Source organism: Azolla caroliniana, unplaced genomic scaffold (assembly GCF_043228905.1).
Source record: "Azolla caroliniana isolate FFs.n. ecotype wild unplaced genomic scaffold, voAzoCaro1.0.p SCAF_10, whole genome shotgun sequence".
Taxonomy (NCBI): Eukaryota; Viridiplantae; Streptophyta; class Polypodiopsida; order Salviniales; family Salviniaceae; genus Azolla; species Azolla caroliniana.
The window spans coordinates 5,602,963-5,627,354 of record NW_028230445.1 but is presented as its reverse complement, the minus strand read 5'-3'; the positions used below and the strand labels follow the sequence as shown (position 1 = coordinate 5,627,354).

General features: G+C 39.2%; 2 protein-coding genes across 6 annotated transcripts; one reads left to right on the top strand and one right to left on the bottom strand.

Moving 5' to 3' along the window:
* The first annotated feature begins 1,192 nt into the window (after positions 1-1,192).
* Positions 1,193-8,268, top strand: LOC147858835 (uncharacterized). 2 transcript variants are annotated; one of them, XM_087325728.1, is made up of 10 exons: positions 1,193-1,454; positions 4,076-4,119; positions 4,451-4,547; positions 4,620-4,734; positions 4,826-5,274; positions 5,361-5,766; positions 5,866-6,157; positions 6,238-6,399; positions 6,552-7,028; positions 7,287-8,268. In XM_087325728.1, the coding sequence occupies exons 1-10, from the start codon at positions 1,280-1,282 to the stop codon at positions 7,563-7,565; spliced, it is 2,496 nt and encodes an 831-aa protein (XP_087181854.1). In that variant the 5' UTR covers positions 1,193-1,279; the 3' UTR covers positions 7,566-8,268. The 2 variants fall into 2 exon arrangements, with proteins under 2 accessions (XP_087181854.1, XP_087181853.1); XM_087325727.1 differs by having other exon boundaries at positions 1,194-1,454; positions 4,820-5,274.
* A 7,000-nt stretch (positions 8,269-15,268) lies between these two features.
* SPL2 (E3 Ubiquitin ligase family protein) lies at positions 15,269-23,032 on the bottom strand. Of its 4 annotated transcripts, XM_087326002.1 has the most exons (7): positions 22,487-22,627; positions 21,934-22,004; positions 21,497-21,601; positions 16,792-16,962; positions 16,569-16,693; positions 16,244-16,363; positions 15,269-15,812 (listed from the first exon to the last, which is right to left on the bottom strand). In XM_087326002.1, the coding sequence occupies exons 2-7, from the start codon at positions 21,991-21,993 to the stop codon at positions 15,536-15,538; spliced, it is 858 nt and encodes a 285-aa protein (XP_087182128.1). In that variant the 5' UTR covers positions 21,994-22,004; positions 22,487-22,627; the 3' UTR covers positions 15,269-15,535. The 4 variants fall into 4 exon arrangements, with proteins under 4 accessions (XP_087182128.1, XP_087182126.1, XP_087182125.1 ...); XM_087326000.1 differs by lacking the exon at positions 21,934-22,004 and having other exon boundaries at positions 15,269-15,800; positions 22,487-23,030; XM_087325999.1 differs by lacking the exon at positions 21,934-22,004 and having other exon boundaries at positions 22,487-23,027.
* Positions 23,033-24,392: the final 1,360 nt, after the last annotated feature.

Sequence of the window (24,392 nt, the reverse complement as noted above, 5' to 3'; positions counted from 1 at the left end):
TGGGAGAGGAAGAGAGAGAGAGAGAGAGAGAGAGAGATGGATGTAGCTCAGTTGGTAAGGTTGCTAAATGGAGACTAGGCGGTCATGGGTTCAACCCCTACATTCCATAGTGACATCTGGTGAACTAAGAGATACGTGTGAAGCATATAATAGAGAGGTGAAGAAATTGGGTTTCGAACCCAAAACGTAGTGCTTGTAGTGTTAACAACTTACCACTAGGGTAACCTAATTATGATAGAGTAGAACTCAATATATACAGAAAATAAGAAAATTGTATTAACAAGATGCAAGAATGAACCAACACTTACAAAGAGAAGAAGAAGGTGTTTATGTAGTCACCTTCTCTCTAAGTTCTCTCACTAGAACCACCTCTTTGGGAAAGATGTGGAAGTCTTAACTATTTATGAAATATGTGTCATAGGACTTAAAAGACTAGTTACTATATACTAGGAGGTGGGGTGTTCACACACTTGAGATACTAAGGTGTGTTCCCACACTAGGGAAGTTGAGTTTGATTCTCAACAACAATAAAACCCGATTTTGTAATATCGTCTAATGTACAATCACCTTAATGTCGGACATTCGACTACAGATTGCACCTGATGAATGCAATGCATCCATCCCCTCTCTCTGCCACTCTCGAGCGCACACCCTGGACAAATGCGAACACAACCTCCTAGTTAAAGCAACAACCAGATAGTCATCGCAGGGGGAACCCCCCCCCCCCCCCCCCCCCCCCATTTCCAATGGTTACCTCAGCAAACCGACTACTCTTGACGGCCACAACACTACGATGCAACGATCAACGGGGGAGGGAAAGGTGGAAGTGGGGGGGGGGGGTACACGTTGTGCTCTCGTAAGGTCTATGTGTTGGGCAAGGGGCGGATCAGTCGATGGAGTAAAAAAAAAAAACACAAAGAAGACGTATAATTTACGGAGAATGCCATATGCCCTTTGTTTTTTCTTTCTTGGTTTTTTGCTTTATGTATGCATTCATATTCTTTTTAACATCCAAATTTGTCTCTTTTTGCCCCTCCTTTTTATCTTTTTCATCCATTCATTCATTCATTCATTCCTCTTCTTCTTTCTTCTTTCTTCTTCTTCTTCTTCTTCTTCTTCTTCTTCATCTTCATCTTCATCTTCCTCTTAACTTAGCTTTTTAGCTTTTTAGCTTTTTACTCTCTTTCTCTCTCTCTCTCTCTCTCTCTCTCTCTCTCTCTCTCTGAACTCCTCCAAAGCTGCAAAATCCCTCGCTTTCCTTTTGTGGGTTTTCTTCGCCATGTCCACATCTTCTGCCTCCCCTTCCCTGCACACCCCCATCCCTGTTTCTGCCCTAAAGCTCGTCCATAACGTCAAAGAGATCGTAAAGAACCACAGCGATGACGAAATCTATGTGGCCCTCAAAGAAAGCAGCATGGACCCCAACGAAGCTGTACACAAACTTATGCACCAAGGTCTGTTCTTTCTTCTCCTCATTTCTCCTTTCCTCTCTTCACATAGATTTTTCGAGAAGTGAAATGATGCAAAATGCTGTGTTAGAGAAGAAATGCCCCGTTTGATTTAGGGTTTCGTCCCCCCCTCCCCTCAGTTTTGTTCTAAGGATGTTGCACTCCATAAGGAAATGCCTGCTATTTAGGGTTTTGTCTTACCTTATATTTTTGTGCCTAAGACTATAGGGCATAAAATTTGGGTTTGACTTCTCCGTTGATGTATGCTTACATTTATGTTTCATAAAAAAAATCCAAAGATGTTTTTAGGATTTAACTTGTTCTTCAGTTTTCATGTTTTAAGTTCGTCATATACATGGCACGACAGATATTTTTCGGTTAAGTTTTCCCCTATGTGGAATGTCTAAGATCGTGTTAAATAATAAGGTATTTATTTTTTACATCAGTTTATGCTGAAGATCATGTTTTAGAAGACGAGGGTTGGTTCTTTCCTTCACTTTTTGTGCCTAATGTTGTGTTATATTAGAAATGGATTTTGGTTTCCTCTGCTCATTTTCTATTCCTATGTCTGCATTGTATAAGAAATTCCTGAACCTTTAGGATTTGATTTTGCCCTCAGGTTTGGTTTTCTCTTCATGGTCATTCCACAGCGGCTCTATATAGTTGTTTTCGTAGCATCTAAGTTCATAATTACAAATGCTAGTGCAAACTGGTTGTCCAGAAGAAATCCATTCTATGTGGCACATAATGGTTGTACATGAAAGCTTTCTTTTTTTTTTGGGAGGGAGCACGTTTTCTTGTCCCTCATGTTGATCTGGACAAAAAGTATGCTGCTAATTTGACAGTAGATTATTGGATATGGAAGATATCGAAATCCAGCAGATTTTTCATGTTGATGTGGCACAAATTATTTGCCACAGAAAATGTAGTGAAAGTATGGCTTCTTGTCCAGCATGTTGAGCAATTACAAAGTGGAGAGGCAAGGGTAGTGTCTAAAGTAGAACTGAACCCAGGCCCCATTACTGACAAGATTGCTTAATTCTTCCTTTTTTAGAAGAAGAAGAAACATCTATGTTGCTATTCACATATATATATATATGTGTGTGTGTGTGTGTGTGTGTGTTATCTATCAATCTATCTATATATATACACACACATATATATGCATACATTTACATACATACACACATATGTATGTATATAGATAGATAGATACACACATACAAAGAAACCTGATGCTGCACTCTAAATAACACGAAACTATTGGCTATAACATTGCTGGCAACCAAGAATAATGCAACTACGATAACTAACAGTTAAAAATAAACTATCTCAAACAAAGGAAAACCTGTAAGGGCAATACTAGCTTACTTCAGGTCTCTTAAATGTTAATGTGTGTTTGTTACGTTCACTGTTAGTCACCACATCAGAGAAGCAGAATTGCGAAGAATGGATCATTTCGTGTCCATTAAGATATGCTGAAATGTGTCCCCTAAAAATAGAATTAAATTGTACTATTGATATAAATTATATATGATAAATGTGGTAAATTTTACGTTTATACAGTCTAAATTTTTTTATAGCTAATTTCTTTGTGTCTTTTTCAATTTATGTTAGGCAACACCATATATGACTTCAAAACCAGAATTAACAAATTACAGTAGAATATTAGGTTGTGTGACAGTCATATAGGTTGCAGTTGTCATAACCAAGATTCAAAATGGCACACTCAAGTGCATATCTAAATATTAAGATTATAATAAGATGATGAATTTTCACCATCATTGATCAATTCACTTGGACTCTCTGAAATGTCATCACTACTGGACGAATCACTATTTCTAGGTGCACATTCTATTGTATGGATTTCTTCTTGTTGTGAAATCAATAACTTTGTTCATAATACCCAATAGCTAACAAATCATAGATAGTTGGCCACCCCACACTTCTTCAATCTACAATGCTTACACACCCATCACTTAGAGCTACCTCTCCCAGTATATTTGCGAAGGATGCAAGCTTCATTCGAAGACAGATCTTTCAGCATGATAGTTGATTAAGAGATAGGCAGAGATGACTATTCTGATATTGTGCTCTATAACTAGGTAGAGATAAGGTAGTGGAGAATAAATGTCAAGGACAGATAGAGACAGACAGAGAAAGAGAGGAGAGTGTGTAATATGAATGTGGTGCAATTGTGAGGGATGCAAGCCTCATTCCAAGACAGATCTTTCAGCATGATAGTTGATTAAGAGATAGGCAGAGATGACTATTTTGATATTGTGCTCTATAACTAGGTAGAGGTAAGGTAGTGGAGAATAAATGTCAAGGAGAGACAGAGAAAGAGAAAGAGAGAGGAGACTGTGAATGTGGTGCATTAAGTACGGAGAAATGTGATGCGAGGGGGATGCTAAGGTAGAATAGAGAGATGTTAATAGTTGCAAAAACAATCAGAAAAAGAAACACTGTTTTGCGTCATGCCTATTTTGTTGTTTGTTTTCAGGAACTATGGATATATACTTAAATGCCATTTTGTGCAACTATGTTTATATTCTTAAATTCTTCACATATTGCTTTGTTAGCAAGCTTTGTCTGTGTTTGATTCAAGGCCTATCATTTGTTTGCAGACACATTTCACGAGGTTAAGCGGAAGCGAGACCGGAAAAGAGAGGTATGACGTGCTTGAATCAATATCAAGGAAAAATATGTTTATTGATAAAGTGTTATCAGTGCCAGGTGAAATGAAATGATATTTACACTGCATTATCAGCTACAATAGACATTAGGAGAGAATGTACATTCTCTCCTAATGTCTATTGTAGCTTGTGTTGTTGCAATTGTGTTTTACCAAGCCAAATTCTTCTTTAATCTATGGTCTGTCATATTAACAAACATTGTTTCTAACATAATTTCGACAACTTTAAATGTTTATGTCATCTAAAGTTATATTCTATTAATGGTTCTGGGGTACTTTTCAATTCATTTGTATATTATTACTGTAGAATGGGAGCAACCATGATGCTTTGGAAGTGAAGGGAAGGATCTCAGGCAATCGCATTCAGAGCACGGTCAATCATGCTCCTCCAAATCTCATAAGTGGTAAGTACTCGTATGGAGAGTGTGTAATAGATTCTGTATCGTATCTGATTTTGAAGCATTTTTATTTTGTAGATGGCCCTGACAGCATACCTAATGCTAGAGAAGGTAGAAACCACCAAAGCTACAGGGCAGTAAATACAAAATTGCGATCACGTAGTCAGCCAAAATTGGGCATACCCAGGGCTAGGTAATAATATGTCTTATTGGATGTTTTATTGAACAATTATGGATTATTAATTGATGCATTTATTAATATCCACAATATTTTGCAGCAATAGGAATAATGCACAATTTGGATCAGCTGGTAGGAATGGAAGGCCACATGCAACATCACAATGGACTAGAGTATCGGGGCATGGTGTGTCTGTAGATTCTAAATTGCATGGTACAAAAGGAAATGAAACTTCTAGCTATTCAGAGCCTTCAACTTCCAAGCAAGAAGTAGCTTCATCAGATAAACATAGAGGCAACCAGGAACATGAACAGGAGCGTGAACTTTCTCACCAAATAGGTCCAGTTGCAACATCTTCCGTGAAGTCGAATCGTTTTGGTAGACGACCAGTTTTAGAAGAAAAAGTTATCCTCAGAAGTGGGAGTAATCGAACTCGTGCAGCGTACCTTTACGAGGAAAAAAATGTATCTGGAGGAAAACCACCTGTTAACAACAATTATTACAGAAATAGGACACCATATCAGTCCTATCAGCAGACTGTTGGTATTAAGCGAAGTAGGTATTCAAAACATGTTTCATTTAAGTGGGAATGATTATTCCCTTCTGAACTCTCGTAAGTTCTATGTTTCTTGCCTATGTAGCTCCTCCTGGATTGGAGTGGAAACCCAAGTCTGCTGTGCCGAAACAAGCAGCTTCTGAAATAGCAGTTGAGATAGGACCAGAGAATGTGACTGAGAAAACTCAACCAATACTAACATCTGTGAGTAATGAATCTCCCGACAAGCTCTCACCGCTAATATCAGCACCCCTCGATACAGAAGCCCTAATCATGGCTAGTAGTCCTAAGCCAGAGAAATTCAGTGCAGAGGATGACCGTCCAGTTATTATACCAGAACATCTTCAGGTGGCTGAAGCTGATTCTGCTGGTCTAAGTTTTGGTAGCTTTGATGTGGATTTTGAGATGCAATTCACTATTCAAACCAGTTTGGATGACATCAAAGCAGTTGAGAATGTGGAGCTCTTAACTGAACAACCAACTGAATACAAGTATGCGCTAAGTATTTGTATCGACTACCTTTTCTGGAATTTCAGTTTATTTTGCTTAGATTTCTGTTCTAAACTTCATACATTTTTTTGTTCTTGCAGTGTAACGGAGGAGTCTGCAAATGTGGAGACTGTAGGGCAGATTGATGTATCTCAGCCAATGACAACTGAAATATTTGTAACAAGTAATGATGAGGTCCTGAGTATAGCACCTGGAGCTGAGCAACCATCAGATATGTCAAAACCTGAGCAATCAATGCATCAAGGTCGGCCACTATCTTATATCCAAACAGTACCGAATTATCAAGGATTTGGGCTGATGCCACAACCGCAATACCAGTATGAATCTGGCGAGTCTCAACCTCAGGACATTTCACGATTACCTAATTTTGTGGTAGGTTTATGGTTTTATATTTTGGTAGAGCAATTCCATGTTTTATTAGTATCTAAGTTGTAAATTTGCAATCTTTTTAGCAACCATTTGCAGATCCTGCTTCAAACTATTTCAGTCCAGTTTTCCGCCCAGGGTCCGATACAGATGTGCGTTACCAAATTCTTTCTTCAGCAAATAATGCATCTAAATTCAGTGGCAATGTCACTGTGATGAGTGGGCAAACACTGCCATCTTCCCAAGAGGTAAGTAAACATTCAGTTCTAAAACTCTTGATTTGTATCATTCTTTTCCTTGGTGTCATTCTTGCCAAGAGGATGGAGTTAGAAGTTGAAGTCCTTAGCCTGAACCTCTAGGCCAACTCACTTGTGAATATTGTTTTTAAAATATTTTTCAGGTCTCTCAAAATACGGCTTCTTCACATACGACATTGGCAATGGGTCAACCACCTTTACCTGTCCATGCATATGCTGCCCAACCGACCGGCGTAGCAATCTCACCATATGGTACCAATGTTTATGGTTACCAATACATGCCTCCAAATTATGCATACATGCATGCCCCTTATCAAAGCAACTACTCTGGGAATAGTGCTTATCCTCAACCTCCTATAGGGAGCAATTTCGCATCAGGTGCTCGAGGTTATCCTCCAGTTGGAACCACTACATTAAAATATCCTGGACCACAATATAAAGTAGGGACAACCAACACACCACATGCATTGGTGGCTACGGGCTATGGAGGTTTTGCTACTGCTCCGTCTGGTTTTGCAGGTATAAACCCAGCTGTAACTGCAGGTAGTGCTTCAAGCTATGATGACATGGTTGGGGCCCCTCAGTACAAAGACAATTCTCTCTACACATCAAGTCATCAGGTAAAATGACTGTGGAATAAGCCATTGCTAGGCTTTTACTACTGTGTGATGTTTCAAGATGAGTTTATAGCATTAGGCATCTATGACCATTTGTGGTAGATACAAGATCTTAAAGCAAGTGATTATTATGCTTCTAGGACCACATCTATAGTAACAAAAATCTTAAATAAACAGATTATTAGTCTTCAAGAACTATGATCTTTGATCAGCTATTGTTTAGGTTTGTCAAACTGTATGTAACTAAAAACTTATGTGCAGATGGAGGGGTCGGCAATTTGGGTTCAAGCCCCGTTATCACGTGATCCGTCGGGTATTCAGGCAAATTCGTATTATAATTTACATAGTCAAGGACAACATGCTGGATATTCACATTCACAACCTACCCATGCTCACCCTTCAGCTGGTTTTGCAAATAATCAACTGCTTCAACAACCACATGGGTCTGTAGGATTTGGAACTCACTCTGTTATTTTGCCGCCACCTCAACGTGGTGGGCAAGTGAACTGGACAAACAACTACTCTGTGAGAAACCAGTGATAGACCATTGAAATTGACAAGGTGTGGCATCATGAAGCGAGAGAATCTACTACATTAATGCCATGCCCAGGGAAAGCTTGGTTGGACAAACAACAGGAAAACGTAAATAGACTCCATCGAGGTGCTATGTTAGTTTCGCTAATTACACCTCAAACCAGATGTACCTTCAGTGGAGTCTGAAAGACTTGAAAGGCCTGTTGAACTCGAACTCTATGGTGTGCACATGAGCGTTGTATACTAGGTTAGGGAAGAAAGTATAACCAGGTATTTTGGTCAAGCCAGAGAATCTGCTTGTGTTGGATACAAGGAGACTATGATGGGCCATGTTGCCGAAAAGCATTTTTGGATTATACGAGAGGTGGTCTCTTACATTTTCCTTGTTGCAAGGACATATCATCATGTAACAATTTTGGATGAGAACTGAAATGTGAATTTCTGGAGTAAGAAATATGTTGGAACAACCTCACTGGTTTCAGTATGTTACAACTGTGATGTATATCTAAATTTTTGTGACCTGAAATAGTTTGATTCTTGTTGCCTATAAATTATGCTGAAGTATTCACTTAGGACAAAAGTCTGAAGGCAAAATTCTGTCTGTATTTGTGGCAGAATCCTACATCTTTGTACGAGTTTAGGAAACTTTGTACCTGTTGTCATAAAATAAATGGAATATGCTTGAACAATATGTACAAATTGTTCTTTTCTTCAAGAGTTTACACTTTGCTTTGGTTACGTTGTAATATATATACACTTGTGCATTGGGTATTTGCCATTCTTATATTATACTCTTGGGAGTTTTATCAGAATGGATTGTAAGTCCAATTTTGTTTGACATTCATTAATTATTTGAGTCATAATTAGTTTCTTATCTCCTTATTTGAGCCCTCATCTTGGAGAGGTTGGGACTTTAATCAAAATTATTTAAAGTCCAATTTTATGTCACATTTAGAAGTTGTGTTTAGTTTGGTGATATTTTCCACTGATACTCCAAATGAATATTAAGAACATGCTTGGAAAAATTTACAAATAATTACATCTCTTTTATCAACTGTTAATATACACAAATTTATTTGTAGTCTAATTTCATGTCACATTTAGAAGTTGTGTTTGGTTTGGTGATGTTTTCCAATGATTCCCCAAATGAATATTAAGAACATGTTTCTAAAAATTTACAAATCATTACATCTCTTTTATCAACTGTTAATATACATAAATTTATTGTAGTCTAATTTCATGTCGCATTTAGAAGTTGTGTTTGGTTTGGTGATATTTTCCAATGATCCTCCAAATGAATATTAAGAACATGCTTCTAAAAATATACAAATCATTACATCTCTTTTATTAATTGTTAATATACACAATTATTTGAAGCCCAATTTTATGGGACATTTAGGAGTGTTTAGTTTGATCATATTTTCCATAATCTAAGTAATGTTAAGAACTATTTCCTCTGAGAAAAACCTCTAGGATATTCACCATATCGTCGGGCGCATAGAGTTAGAAACAATTTGTTATCCAAATATGTTTGTGCATTGCTTCTTTTTCTCTCTTTTTTCTCCCTGTGTATTGATTCTTATACTTATCGGTTCTACAGGATGAACCACCAAGATCTGAAACAGTGTAACTGTTCAAATATCTAATTCGATGCTAGCATTTACAATAATATTTAATAAATAATGCTAGGAATGATCATGTCGCTAACACATGGCACACTCATGGGCATGGACATGAAGTTCATTCAAACCCATCGAATCACAAAAAAATTGATTCAATGTGGTCATTAATGCCATAGAGATTCTTGTCAAGGTTTCTTCCTTGGGACTTGAGCATGGGTTCTGTGGCATCTTTGCAAAGTAGGTCTTGAGTTGATAGTTGTTAACGCTCTTTTCGACCACTTCTCCTCCGATTGTGCCAAGCTCGAAGGTTCCATCGTCGATGACTTGTATGATCCAGTATGGTCCTGCCCATCAAAGTTTTAGTTTTCCTAGTTTAATCCCCATTTTTTTCTAGAAAACTAACACTACCTTGCCCTGTTGTAGTTCACTATCATGCTTTCATTGATGCCTGTTGACAAACGCTTCTCTCCTTTGTACTACCTCCTGCACTACTTCGTTGTGAATCCGTTCTTCGCCTAATTTCGTCAATTCAATTTTTCGAATGTTGACTGATGCATCCTCGTCTAGCCTTTCTTGCACCTAAATTCATAACAAGTTTGTGATAAACTGCATGTAAGCCGTAGACCAATTGAAACGATGTCGAATCGATTGTTGTAACTTTGAAGGAAGTTTTATACGCCCATAACGTCAAATGTAGTTTTTGATCCCAATCTGTTCGATGCTCATTCACCGCCTTCCTCAAAATTCATTATGGAGTCTTGTTTGAGGATTTCGTTAATCCATTCACCTAAGGATAGTATATCATATGACTGGTTGTAAGATCCCATTTAACCTTGTGCAAAATCATGACTGGTTGTAAGCTCCCATTTAACCTTGTTAATGAAGTGACCGCCCTAATCACTTACTGGCTTGATTGGGCAACCAAAAATCGGGCTACTAATTCTATTGAATTCTCCCTTAGTGCATTTGTTTTGACCCATTTTGTACAGTAGTCTATTGCTAATGTAATGTACTTGTTGGTCTGAACTGCTGCTAGGATGAATCGTCTGACAAAAGTACAAACCCCGCTTCTGAAAAGGTTCCAATGGTAACATTGGTTTGTGTGTCATCCTTGATTTCTCAATCAGTTGTCCTAGCCACTAACAGGCGTTGCATTGTTTTGAGTACATGTGCACGTCCTTGGATACGGTTGGCCACCATAAGCCACCGAACCATACTCTTCGAGCAGTTACCTCACCAAAGCAATGTCGGCTTGCCACTCCCTCATGAGCTTCGTCGACGATGGCGAGCTTCTCATGCTCCCGAACACATCTTCTCCTTGAATGTATAGGAGTGGATGGTAGTGAATCCTTCACTACGCAATGCAAATCGCTTCCGCTAATCTCTTTTCAAACCTGGTGGTGGAATTCCTTGAGTCAGGAAGCATTCGATCTCCTCGTACCACACATCTAGTCCTTTGATCTTTATTTCTTCAACTGCTTCTTACGTCAGAATGTCACCATCCAAGAAGTTGCCTGGCACTCCTGTTGCTGCTTTTCTAGTTTTGATTCTTGACAGATAATCTGTTGTTGCGTGCAAGACTCCTGGTGTGTGGATTATTGTAAACTCGAACTCTTGCAAGAGCAACATCCACCTTGCTCACTTGCTTGTTAGTTTTGTTTTACTTACCAAGTATAGCAAAGTCAAATTATCTACATGAAATGTGAACTTATCCCTCAACAAGTAGTGTCTAAACTTGTTAATCGAATAGATCATGTCAAGCGCTTCTCACTCCGTGGTCAAGTAGTTTTGTTCAGCTTTGTTCAGCCTTCCACTAGCATAGAACATTAGGTGGAAACACTTTGTCTTGTACTCCTACATGAGTACGTTTCTGATAGCTATATCTGATGCATCGACAAAGCTATGGAAGTCTTTCGACCAATCAGGCAGCTGAACCACCGGTGCTCTTTCGCATTCCTCTGTCAACTTCTCCTTGTGGACAGTTGCGTGTAACGATGTTGCTACATCTTCTAAGTATCCCAATACTCACCTATGCCAACGCACCATACCTAAAAATCGACCAAGTTCCTTAGCATTGTTTGCTTCCATTATTGCCGCTACTTTTGTTGGGTCAATGGCACTTCCATCTTTGTTGACAATATGTCCGAGCAACATCCCACCTGATACCTATATCTTGCGAGGATTTGTACTAGCCAATGTATGTGATCGATGATCTTTCTGAACAGTGCAAATTCATCGAGAAATACCGCATAAATTTTGGAATAAACGGTGCGAATATCTCGGCAATAGCTCGTTGGAAGCTTGTTGGGGCTGTCTTTAGCCCAAACATCATCAGGATTGCCACGAAAACACCCCATTTGGTCACGAATGTCGTTTTATCTTGGTCTACTGGCACCATCCTCATCTGGTTGTACCTGGAATACATCATGTAACCAGCCACGCCATCGAGAACCCCATCGGTAAATGATATGGGAAATGGATCAGAAATGGTAGTTGCATTCAGTTTTCTGTGATCAACACAGATTTGAAGCTTACCATTTTTCTTTGCTACAACAACAGTGAGAACCATGTTGCACTCTTCACTGGTTTGATGAATCCAATCATGTACCTGGAGTACATCATGTAACCAGCCACGCCATCAAGAACCCCATCGGTAAATGATAAGGGAAATGGATCAGAAATGGTAGTTGCATTCAGTTTTCTGTGATCAACACAGATTTGAAGCTTACCATTTTTCTTTGCTACAACATCAATAAGTGAGCCATGTTGCACTCTTCACTGGTTTGATGAATCCAATCTTTTACCATTTTTCTTTGCTACAACAACGATAAGTGAGAGCCCATGTTGCACTCTTCACTGGTTTGATGAATCCAATCTTGAGTATGTTGTCGATTTCTCTTTTACAAGAGCTGCATAGGATTCATTCTCTACCATTGCTGTCTAACTGGTACCACATTGCCTTTTAAGCGAATTCTGTGTTATTAGAAACTAGGGTCAAGTCCTCGCATGCCTCCATAAGTCCCTGTGAATACATCCTTGTATTTGTCCAAGTTTGGATTGAAGTCTTTAGGGAGCTCCTTCACTATCTTTAGCGGTTTCAGTTCATGCTGTTGTGCTGACATCAATTTCTTCCAGTTCTGCCTCCTTTAGCCTCTGATTTTCGTTCATCTCATGCTCCCACACCATTTTCTTGTAGGACAGCGTCGATACTTTCTTGCTCCTCAGGAGTGTTTTCATGCACAGGGCCTTTTGTTTTGGTTTTCATCAGTGACAACTTTCCTCCTATGTCTTTTTCTGCTATGGGAACTAGATATTCCTTTGCTACCTTTAGTACATCGATCTCACATATCAAAAAGAAAGATCCCCTAGCGATTAAGTCATCGATGTCGTCGTCATCAATTTCGTCGACCACGTTAAGACTTTCTGCATGTAGTGGTTGCCATCTGGATGACAGCTTCTTCTGCCTAGATGTGTTGATGTGAACCTTCTTTTAACCTTGTCGAAAGGTCACCACATCCTTGAACCAATTCTGCTTGATTCGGGCTGCCCTGGGATAAGCATCTATTCCCAATTTTAGGACAACCGTTGTTATCCGGAATCCGGAATGGGTAACCCCTGATCTGAATTGTGAGACCCCTAATCAGCCCTTCTGGTTTGTCTGGTCTCTAGTTTGCCATCCACACCCAAAATGGTGTTGGCTTCCACTCTGTTATGCCGAACCTCTGACAAGTCTCAATGCTGATGATGTTCACTCCGAAACCGCCATCGAGAAATACATCATCTATTTCCTGTATGCCTACATTTATCATAATCATATGTATGTCCTGATCGATTATTTCAGGAATCCCTGGTAATGTCGGGGAGTGTCTTCTTTCTTTCACTGCTTTCTCCTCTAATATATTTAATGTGTTTGTCCCTGAACATTGGCACTAGCTCCAATAATTGTCTGATTAATATCAAAATCTCTTTGCTTGAAATCACCTCCCAGAGCTTGAACTCTTCTTCTTCTTGCTCGCGATTCACTTCCTGCCAAATGGGATCCATTTCTGTCACAGAAACCTTGGTCTCCATTTCGGCTCTCGACAACTTCAGCTCAACTGGCTTGGCTGTGTTGGCTCCTCTGTTGCTTCGATGGTGAGGTTTGTTTTTCCTTTCAACCACTTGTGGACATCTATTCTTATGTCCTTTTGCTCCTTCCATTCGTCGGACAATACCTTTTCGAGGTCTTCCTCATTCTCTCATCTCTCCTACATTAATTTCTGGTTCCTCTAGTTGCTCACAAATCTGAACCATGTTGACGGTCAGAGGCTATCCTTCGGTCAGGATAGCCAGGAAATTTGGACATTGTGGTTTGATGTGTCCTTCCTCTTGGCAGAAATAGCACGATCGATTTCCTCTGTTCGATTGCCTACCTTTGCCAGATCCTTGATTATTCCACTGGTTGTTGTAGGATCGACATTGTGGGCCCTGATGTGTGTGTCACCTTTCTTGGTTCCATTATCAATACTCCTACTCCCTGTGTTCGAGCATTGTATCTACAATCACTCGTGTTGTGACTCGTCATGTCACAGATTGCACAGAACCTATTATTCAGGCCACAGTTATTCTTTGCGCACTCGACGTTCTTGCATGTCGTGCAGTACAATTCCTCTCTAAATCTGCCTGGCATTGTCAATTCCTCTTCCGACTTCCTTTCTTTAGCTCCTTCCTTCCCTTGGTAAGGGCTTCTTCGACAATCTTCATCATTCAAATCACCGTCAAAGACATCCTTTCGTCTCGTGACTTTTTCTCCGGTCCTTGCATGACCTAAAGGCGGTCAATCACTCGATCCTCTCTCTATTCTCAATGATCTCGTCGATTGAGGCACTCACCAGATCCAGGCCTCCTAGGTTACTACAAATTCCCCTTCATAGTGCTTGCTGAATATGTGATTCAGTGCCATTTGTGGGGGTCTCTGTGCCACTTCCACTCTTTTGAACAGGCAGCGAAACTTTACTGCAAAGTTTGCTATCGACTGCTCATCTTCTTGTGAGAATGCATAAAGCTTGTCGAGGACCTGGGTCTATCCCGCTCCTTTCAAAAATGTTTTAGGAATGCAGCGGTGACATCCTCAAATCGAGCAAAGTGGTTATCATCATTGCTGAAACCACTCTATTGCTTCCTTTCTCGAGGATAGACGGAAGTTTCATATTCTTAGTTGGTGCTTTGTGGCTTCCGCAGCATTGCTTCCTTTCTTCCTCGTCAGTCTCTTCTCTCTTCGTTGGAGTTTTCGATCAAATCGTCACCTTCTTCCTCGGCCTGGCATCCACTAATCTGTGCAGCCTCCTGGACCCTTTGCTCACGGTTCCTCCTCCCACTCAATTCGCTACTCCCTCCTTCCATTGGGAGCTCGGTCTACTCAATGTTGGAGAACTTGCTGCAGCAAAGAAACTGCTAACTTCCTGGATCGAATCTCTTGAGGTTTCTAGGATTATACCCTATTGCTCCTCCACTTGAATGTCTTTCTTCTTCTGAGTGGTTCTGATGTATCTGTCTCTTGCCGGTTGTACTATTGCTTCAACCTTCTCTCCTCGTCTCCCCCTCAGGTTGTAATTGGGTCGATATTTGTCCTTGGTTAGACGTTTAGATCTAAGTTCACTCCCATTCGCCATGCAGTCGCCAATGTGTTTCCTCTCTGAGAAAAATGTCCAAAATATTCACCACTGTCGGGCTCATAAAGTTAGAAACAATTTGCTATCCAAATATCTCTGTGTATTGCTTCTTTTCCTCTCTTTTTTCTCCGTGTATTGATTCTTATACATATTGGTTCTACAAGATGAAACGTCAAGATCCAAAACAATGTAACCACCAAGATATGACGAATATTTAATTCAAAGCTAGAATTTACAATAATATTTAATAAATAATGCTAGGATGATCCTGCCATTAACAAGAACACTCTTGGAAAAAATTACAAAACATTACATCTCTTTTTTCAATTGTTAATATGCACATTTGTTTGCTATATGTGGAGAAACAAGTACAAATTTCACAATAGAGATTTCATACTTTGGTGATGTTTGAACACCATTTACAATCTTCCATTGATTCTCTAAATGAATATCCACTTACTCTTCAAATGAATATTAAGGACATGCTTGAAATAAGTTACAAGTGATTATCACATCTCTACTCTTTAACAGATAATATACATTTGTTTGCTATACATGGGCCATTAAGTACAAGTTTCACCAGAGACTCATTGTTTCAAAATATTGTGCATCTAAATATCTAGCTAAGAAAAATAACCCAGAAGTGGAAAGTAAATTGCTCCAAAAAATGATATTGGGAAGCTTTTGCTCGTTGAGGTACACTTCAAACATCATATATCCGTACTATGCTACTGACATTCTGTCTACACACGGGGCATCTTGCATTAATATCTTCTTCCACTCTTTGGGCACAATGAACACAGCAAACTAGGTGTCCACAATGAAGAAAAGCTGCTCGTCTGCGCCGAAGAAGGCAGATTACACAGAGTTCCCTATCTGGTATATCTGAGACATCCTCCTCTATTTGTTCGGCAGAAAGCCTGTCTTGCTTGCATTGCTGTTCTCTCTCTAATTTCCACTCCTTATACCTGCGCCAATTCCTACAAAGAAACTAGTTTAATGGGTTTCAATGAATTTCCTTAAAGAAATATTATATGCAAAAAATTCATGTTACTAAATTTACTTTGAACACAAACAAATATGAGAGGAAGTGGCTATATTGGTGATAGTAGAATAATAAAAGAAACACTAAAAGCTCAAATGAAAAATAAAGCGCGTTTCCTAATTTGACTGTTCGAATCTTGGTTATTAGTTTAATATAGAAATGTGAAATATTAAGGAGAAGGATTTTATGGTGTCGCTAATATATGGTGAATCCATGACCTTCTGTTGATAGACTAATAGCTTACCACTAGAGTAAGCCCATGAGAAAGAGGAGAGAACCTCTTCTTCTGTTTCTTGCACTCATTTTGAAATAAGCATTAGATATCTGGTGATAAAAGAACATACAAAAGAGTAGTAAAGTTATTACCTGTAGAAGGCGTAGCTCAATACTCCTACAGCACATGTGCTGATTATCAAGCCTGTCCATAGAAGCACCTTGGTATTTGTTGCCAGATCAATCAGCAATTGTTCCCTTGTCAAGTCAGTCCTAGAAACAGATCATCTGTCTTACATAAACACATACTCATCTGTCTTTACATAAGCACATGATGTATCTGTCTTGTCAGCCGAATATGGCCTCCACACAGATATTAATCTTCTTTCCCTCTCTCAAAGCACAAACAAACACACACACACACAAGGTCTACACATGATTATATCACATTCGGTCGAGTATTTGTTTACTAACATACAAGAAAAAAGGCATCTGATTCGATGATTTGATAACTGGTTGACCATCTATATCCCTATCCAAAATCCCAATTGCTGTTATCTCCTTGCCTGGAGGTAATATTTTTTCTTCATCCAAAATTCCAACCTGCAATTTGCATCTTAGAACTAAGAACAAATTGAACTCCTGAGGTATTTGAGAATTTGTTCATACAGATGACAAGAATTAATGCAAATAGAACTTACAGGATATCCTCTTCCAAATATGGCTTGCAGCAAAGTGTATGGTGATGCATGTACAGGGTGCAGTTGGTGATAAACAGTGGTTAATGGAAGTCCATGTTTTGATTCGTCCATATCAATGAGAGCATAGACATTATCATGAAATCCGCTCCCATCAAAAAGTACAAATGGAACCTGCAACACAAATTTTATTGTAAGAGAGTTTTCTCAGTGCATAATGTGCAAAGACAACAATCATTAAATGCACAACCACACAGGAATTTAATTAAGAATGCTGCTCCAATGAAAGAATCCATGCATATTCACACAATTTTCTATTATTTCTGAAACTATGCTCAAGGATCTCAACTTTGTCTTGGAAGTTCAAGAATTAATTTCAGTTTCCATTTTGTATACAGAGACTTATTTGGATACAGGCCGTGCAAATCCTTGACCATCTTAACATTCCAAAAGCTACTCCTATTCGAGTTCCCACTGATCGCAAAAGTGCTCATGCCTAAGCACAAAATTCCTCCTTCCATTATAGAACTAAACTCATTGAAGTTCACCATCATTTTGTTCATGTTACGAACATCACCATATAATATCCCGTGGTAAGTTGTAACGTAGTATTCTATACATGAGGATAACTTGTGAGGGTTAACTGAGAGTGTAAATAAGGGAGGATTACTTTTAATCCTAGGGATTGAGACCCCCATTAAGGTCAAGTGTGAACTTGCTTGGGGACCTTAGGTCTGGCTATAAATACGAGGCTTAGCTACCCTCATTTGACACATGATCGACTACGTCGACACTCTAATCTTGTGGTGATCAACTCTTGTAGCGAGCGCGTCAGTACAAGGTACGACTCAAAGCCACGGTGGTGGTATGGGGTGGTCAGGTGGATCGACACACTTCTCTCTCTCTCTCTCCTCTATTTTCCTATCATATATTTCCTTATCTTTTGCTTACATTAAGATAAAGTTCTAACAGTTGGTATCTGAGCATTTTTCCTAATGTTTCTTTTGTTGTGTTTTGTTTTTTTATGGTGATCGATCGATATTCGTTCGAGCGTGATCCAAAAACGCGTCAATGAAGGAACTTCAATATTTCTTTCCTTTTTCTATTCTTTATTCTCCCATTCTAATCATGTTTATGTCAAAATGTAGTAATCTCATTTATTCAGTGTATAAAACGTATACATATGCGTATGCGGTCAATACCTCAATTGACATACATTTGATATGTGATTTGTGTTGCATGCATATGAGGTCAACACCTCAATTACTTATTACGTTCACATACATATATTATGTATGCGTATGAGGTCAATACCTCAATTGCTATGTATTTGATATGCAATCTGTGTCATATGCGTAAGAGGTCAATACCTCAGTTGCGTATTACGTTCACCCTTATTTTGGATGTTACGTGTGTGTAGAGGCTATATGCCTCGATTACGTATCTGGATTACATCATTCGTTGGTTATGTTTTGTTAAGGATTCTTTGATATATACAAATATGATCACATGTATACATATTAGATCATATACATGTCATAAACATATAGTGTATATATTAGTTATTTAGAACGTGCTATTATTTTATCAATGGTTGTCTTTCAGGGTAAGGATCTTGGTGGTCGTCCTCAAATTTTTTGCGAGAATGGCATAGTCACCATCCTTTTTAATGAATTTATTTTGTTATCCCCCTTGGTCACCTTGAACAAGCATAGCCACAATGATGTTGTAGTATGAGGGCTTGACCCACTTCATGCAAGGTCGCCCTTATGAAACACGCATCCAAAACTCCAATCATTATATGATTACGATGCCACCATGAGATCATCATTACGGAAGGCATTCATAATGAAGTAACCATGTGATGGGCCACATGGGCCTACCACGAAAGGATGGCTAATGTTGGTTTGACCATAAGGTTGCTCCTTATGGTATGCCATTGTAATGATGAGACTTGAGGTTGGGTAACGTACCAACATAGTTTTCTAGTTAACGAGAGGGAAATAAAGATTCCAAACACATGTTTTCTTTTAAAAAAGATATATGGGCAAATGCCTTTGCATATCTCTCATACACATAAACATTAAACATTCAATAGAAGCAAGCCAATTGGTTAGCTCAAGTGTTTAATGGCTTTGTTCTCGAGGTTTCAAGTTCAAATATCACTAAGACCATACAACATTATTGATGCATATGACTATAAAACATGTTTAGAGTTTAGGTCTAAGTGCATTTCGGGGTCCTCGTAATAGGACTTAAAGAGCCGAAACCACATGGGTGGGCACAGAGACATAGTTTATTATTAACATTTTTCGTGTATAAACTATTCATGTTGCGAACAAACAAGGTTGAGCCTCGGGGAGCCGCCATGTAAAAATCGATATAGAGATCAGGGAAAGACATTCATTTGTCAACCCCATGGTTTTTAAAAGACCTTTGTGGTACCATAGTTACCTGATCTTGAACCTCATCTCATATGTCCAGAGGGGTATAAACGTGAGATAATGATATCAATTAATGTTTGCCCATGATATGTTTACATCATGACATTATGTTATGGCTATTTCTTTGCTGGACATTATATTCTTATGGCTCATAATAACGACCAAATGACATCCTCCCAAGCGGAGGCAATTCAAGGAAATACTCCTGGGACAATCCCAATTAAGTCATATTTTTTACAAATACAAAATTTCCTTAATTCTACCTTGACCGAGATTTCCAAACTTCGGCAATCTCATGGTGCTCTACAAGCATGGTTCATTAGTATGCAAAGCGATACTAATAAACCAAATGAATGTCAAGGTGAACCATCGTTTGTTGTAAGGCCATTTACGAGAGGAAAAAAGGAAAGAACCGAAGAAGCAATCTGCACATGGCTTGGCGATGGGAGTTTCCTTTTGAGCTCTATCCCAAGCCAGATAGTACAAAGATTGCATATGTCGGTCAAGAACTGGGGGTAAGGCCACTGCCTCGTGACGTGGGCTCTGCACTATGGAGAAATTGCATGATACCTAGACTGACTTTGTCAAGGTTTTCAAGGGTAAATTTCTACAACCTCCATCTCACACCGAGGCAACACAAGCATTAATGAAACTCTCTAGACGGAAATGTTCCTCGCTAGAAGATTATGTTCACCATCCTAGAACCCAAGTGTGAACTTGCTTGGGGACCTTAGTTCTAGCTACCCTCATTTGACACATTATCGACTACGTCGAGACTCTGAGCTTGTGGTGATCAACTCTTGTAACGAGCGCTCTAATACCAGGTATGACTCAATGCCATGACGATGGTATGGGATGCCGATCGAGGCTTGAGTTCACCTCGATCCCTTCGCTCGGGGGTGGTCGGGTGGATCGGCACCCTTCTTTCTCTCTCTTCTCTGTTTTTCTATCTTATATTTTCTTACCTTTTGCTCACATTTGGATAGAGCTCTAAAGTTCATGACCTTATCGCTGGTCAGATCATCATATTGGACTATTGTTGCACCCAAAAAAAAGTGCCTAACCTATTTAACCAAGCCCCTTTCTGGGGACACCATTGATCAACTCCTTACCCATCTCAATGTAAGAGCACCGATTTGGAGCTGAGAGGAAGTGTTGGAGGGTGACAGCCCAAGATCTGATCTCTTTTGAACCCTCTCTCTCTAAGTTTACTTTATTCCAACACCGATTTAACTTTTTGAGCCTATCACTACTTCATTACAGCATTGAACACATTCTTCTTTTCTTTCCACTCCTCCACTACTTTTAACTCATTTTGTATCCAGGAAGATTTTATCTCCTTTCACAAATGTACAGTTTTCTCATATGTTTTCCACCAAAGTTAGCATGGAGACAACTCAATGGGAAAAAAGAAGAGATAATGGGTGAATTCTCCAACAAAGAGATGGAACATTATGTACATAAGCTTTATATGCACAATGGGATATGTCTGTGGCAACTGTAAGAGTAAGTTAAGTTAGGTGCGAATTGAAAATGGATAGTGGTTTCTAGGAGTAATTCTTGAGGAACACAGTTGTCACACAAGGGTGTCCACCCTCTCCTGCATTCTTTGGTCTATGCATCAATAAACTTAAAGAAATAGAAAACAAGGCTGCAAAAGAAAGATTAGATGGCCTAAAACTCATGCAAGAGGTTATGTTTATAGTCCTATATGCCAATGATGTTTTATTCTTGCATATTCTGGATGATATGCAACACTTGATGTATTGGGAACATTTTGTCCGATCACTAGGCTTATTGTTAACATGTACAACAAAACTGATGGCAATAACGGCCATATAACCAACACACTATCCCACTTTAATATAGAGGGGAGAACCAATACAAGTGGCACAAAGCTTCAAATACTTTGGTATTAATGTCCCATTGACAAAAAAGTGGAATGCATGTTGTGAGTCCAGACTTCAAGCAAGCTTAGTGCATGGAATAAAATAGAAAAAATCCAAATTTTGTTCTTACATACACAATCGGGAGTAAAATCCTCAATATCCTATCATGTCATGCTATCCGAAACAGGTGCTCATCACCAAAGAAAGACAGAAAGTCTTCTTGCAAAAGCTGACAGATTGTAGGGCTCATCACACTCCCACTGATCCGGGGAAGTAAATAAGAGTTTCACAGTCTTCAAAATGTATCCCATATAACTATAAAACAGATTGCCCATTAAACTTCAAATACCACATATTATCAGAATGCATAAATACCTTTCTCGTTGACACGATAACCTGTTCTTTCACAGAGCCCCACCCAAGAAGTCCTCTCCAATCCAAACTCCAGCCAAACAAGCCTCTCCACTCATTGTAAAGGCACTGCAATTGTTAGAATGTCCTTATGTATCAGATATTGGCATATATAATGTTCAATTAAAACAAAGAAAGACAGATTTAAAAACAATTTGCAGAGAAATTGAAAGTTAAAAAAAACTTCCCGAGGGAATCCCTAATTAATAAACTTATAATATAAAATAAACCCTGTATTTACATTGATACGAAAGAAACGATGCAGCTCTAATAATTACTCTCAAAAGCACTTCATGACCCAAGCATCTTAGATGGTATTGAGATATACACATATGATGGATTGTATACATCTGAGATACATACATATACATCAATTTTACAAGTAAAAAAACATGTTTTACCTCTTTGCATGCATGTAATATGCAGAACCTTGTAGAATACCTTCCAATTAATTCCAACATGATCCTTATCCCTGTTCAGAATGATGCACGATACCGAAACAATATAAGGTAGATATGAGACATGCACCTTCTTTTTTTGGTTCACCAGTTCAGATTACTAATGGATAAGAACATTACAAATTTGCAGAAAGAAGGTCTTCATAAGCAAAACAAAGAGACAGTTCAGATCATTTTGGTCATAATTTGCGTAAACAAAAAAGTTAAAGTATTTGCGTAGATACATCAAATCATTGCTACATTTAATTTCATAGAAAATTGCAACCCCCAAAAAAGGATGAGAACAGTATAAGTTTTGATGCAGGAAGGAACTCTTATTTGACTAAAATTGAAGATAAATTTTAATTTGATTCCACTCTAATAACAAAGATCGTAGTTATACAGAGCAACACAGACAAGAAAACAAGTCACAGAGCAACATTAAAGAAAGGTAAACCATGGTCAAATAGGCAAGAAATATCATGGCTGCACAGAATGGCGGAAAAGAGCAACCTACCGTTTGAGTTCTTTGGACGATGACAGCTTTCTCTGATGTTGCATTATGTGCAGTAAGAAGTCCAGCTTCTTTTCTCAACCATTGAGAATCCACCAATGGTCTTGTACTGACTTTCCCTCTGATGACCACCATAGGTTTCTCAGTCTCCGGATTCTGACTCTGACTATGTTGATGCTGATGATGACCTGAGGTGGAAGATTGAAGAGAAGAGCTGGTCTGTTTGGGATCCTGCAGAGGGACGAGGCTACGAAGGTCTGAGATCCGAGACAATGGAGTTCCTTCGAGGTGATGAAGAGCTTTCGAGTGGAACCAGAACCTGATCCATGTTCTGATAGCTAAGACGGCCACGCCTAACCCTAGGACCATGCCATCGCCAGCAAAGGCCATCCTTGTGAGAGCAGCACAGATCTCTTCATCGCCAGAATCCATGGATAGAAACTTGAAGCCACGTTTCAGGGTGGAGCGAAGGGTTGTGAAAGAAATGGCGAAAGCTGAATGGTGAGGAAGATAATGGTAATGGTTAAAGGATGAGGATGAGGGGATGAGGATGAGTGATGGAGAAAGCAGAAGAAGAGTGAAGAATGTAGCGGCAAAAGAAGAAGAAGAAGAAGAAGAAGAAGAAGAAGAAGGAACAGAAGAGGGGATGAGAAGAATTGCAGAGAAGAAATCGAAGAAGAAATGGCAGAAGAAATCTGCAGGAGGAGACAGAGAGATGGAGAGACAGAGAAGAAGAGTTGCAATCCTTTGAATAGATGTACATATGTATGTATGGCCCCCAAAAAACACAAATTACCGAAATACCCCTACCCCTACACCCCCCCCCCCCCCCACCCCCAATTGAAAATTAATTCCCATAACTACCCTCCCAACCCCCAGACAAGATACAAGGCAAGATACAGAACGAAACTAACAAACAAACGGAAAGCGCCTCGCGACTACGCAATACAAATTAAGTGCTTCTTTCGCTGCTTCTCGTTATTTGCGGAAACCGCGTTGTGGTCAAGAGAAAGGCCGAGGCAGGAGGAGGGGTGTGGACAACCAATAGGGGGAGCCTTGGTCATCAAATGCATTGCCCTGATGGTGCGATGGAGCAATGCCACGACACATCTAAGTGCATCGATTGCATATGGGTGGTCTCCTCAGTCCATTGTTTTGTTTTCGCAACTTCCAAAAACAATGTCCCTACATACATACAGACATGCATACATGTGTGGGAGAGAGAGTGTGTGTGTGTGTGAGTGAGTGAGTGAGTGAGTGAGAGTGTGTGAGGGAGAGAGATAAAGGGGTCATATTGTTTTTCACGAGGAAGATACCTTTCCTTTGGAGGGTCAAACAATGGTTACGTGGGATTTTATAAGTTGATTGTGTTCAGGATGTTTATGCTGGTCCTCGTGGATTTTATGAGGTTGTTTTGGTATCACAAGAGTATAAAGAGAAATTACTCAATAAATTGCCAGTTTTTTATGAGAAAATTTTGGTTTATATTGTTCCATGGAGGCCACTAGTGGAATACCAAGATATATTAAAGCAAGAGTGGTCCCGTGTGGGTTGAGGTAGAGTGGACATATTCAGTGGTTTAGCCAATATAACAGTCAATGATGGAAAAGATCTTGGTGCCTACTAGTGGTAATGCTCAAAATCGATATCAGATGTGTATTCTTTGGAATACTACTATAAAGAGGCCAAGTTGTTTACAGATCGCATGCTTTGGTAGCAATGGGCGCAGTTTGGTTCGGTTTCTTGGCCTTGAAACCAAACCAAACCATTTATTTATATTAAAAACCAAACCAAATTGTTTAAATTTTATGAAGCCATTTAAACCAAACCGTTTATGAAAAATTTAGAACCAAACCAAACCTATAAACCTTTTAACCTTCAAAACTTTTAAACCTTTAAACCAAACTAT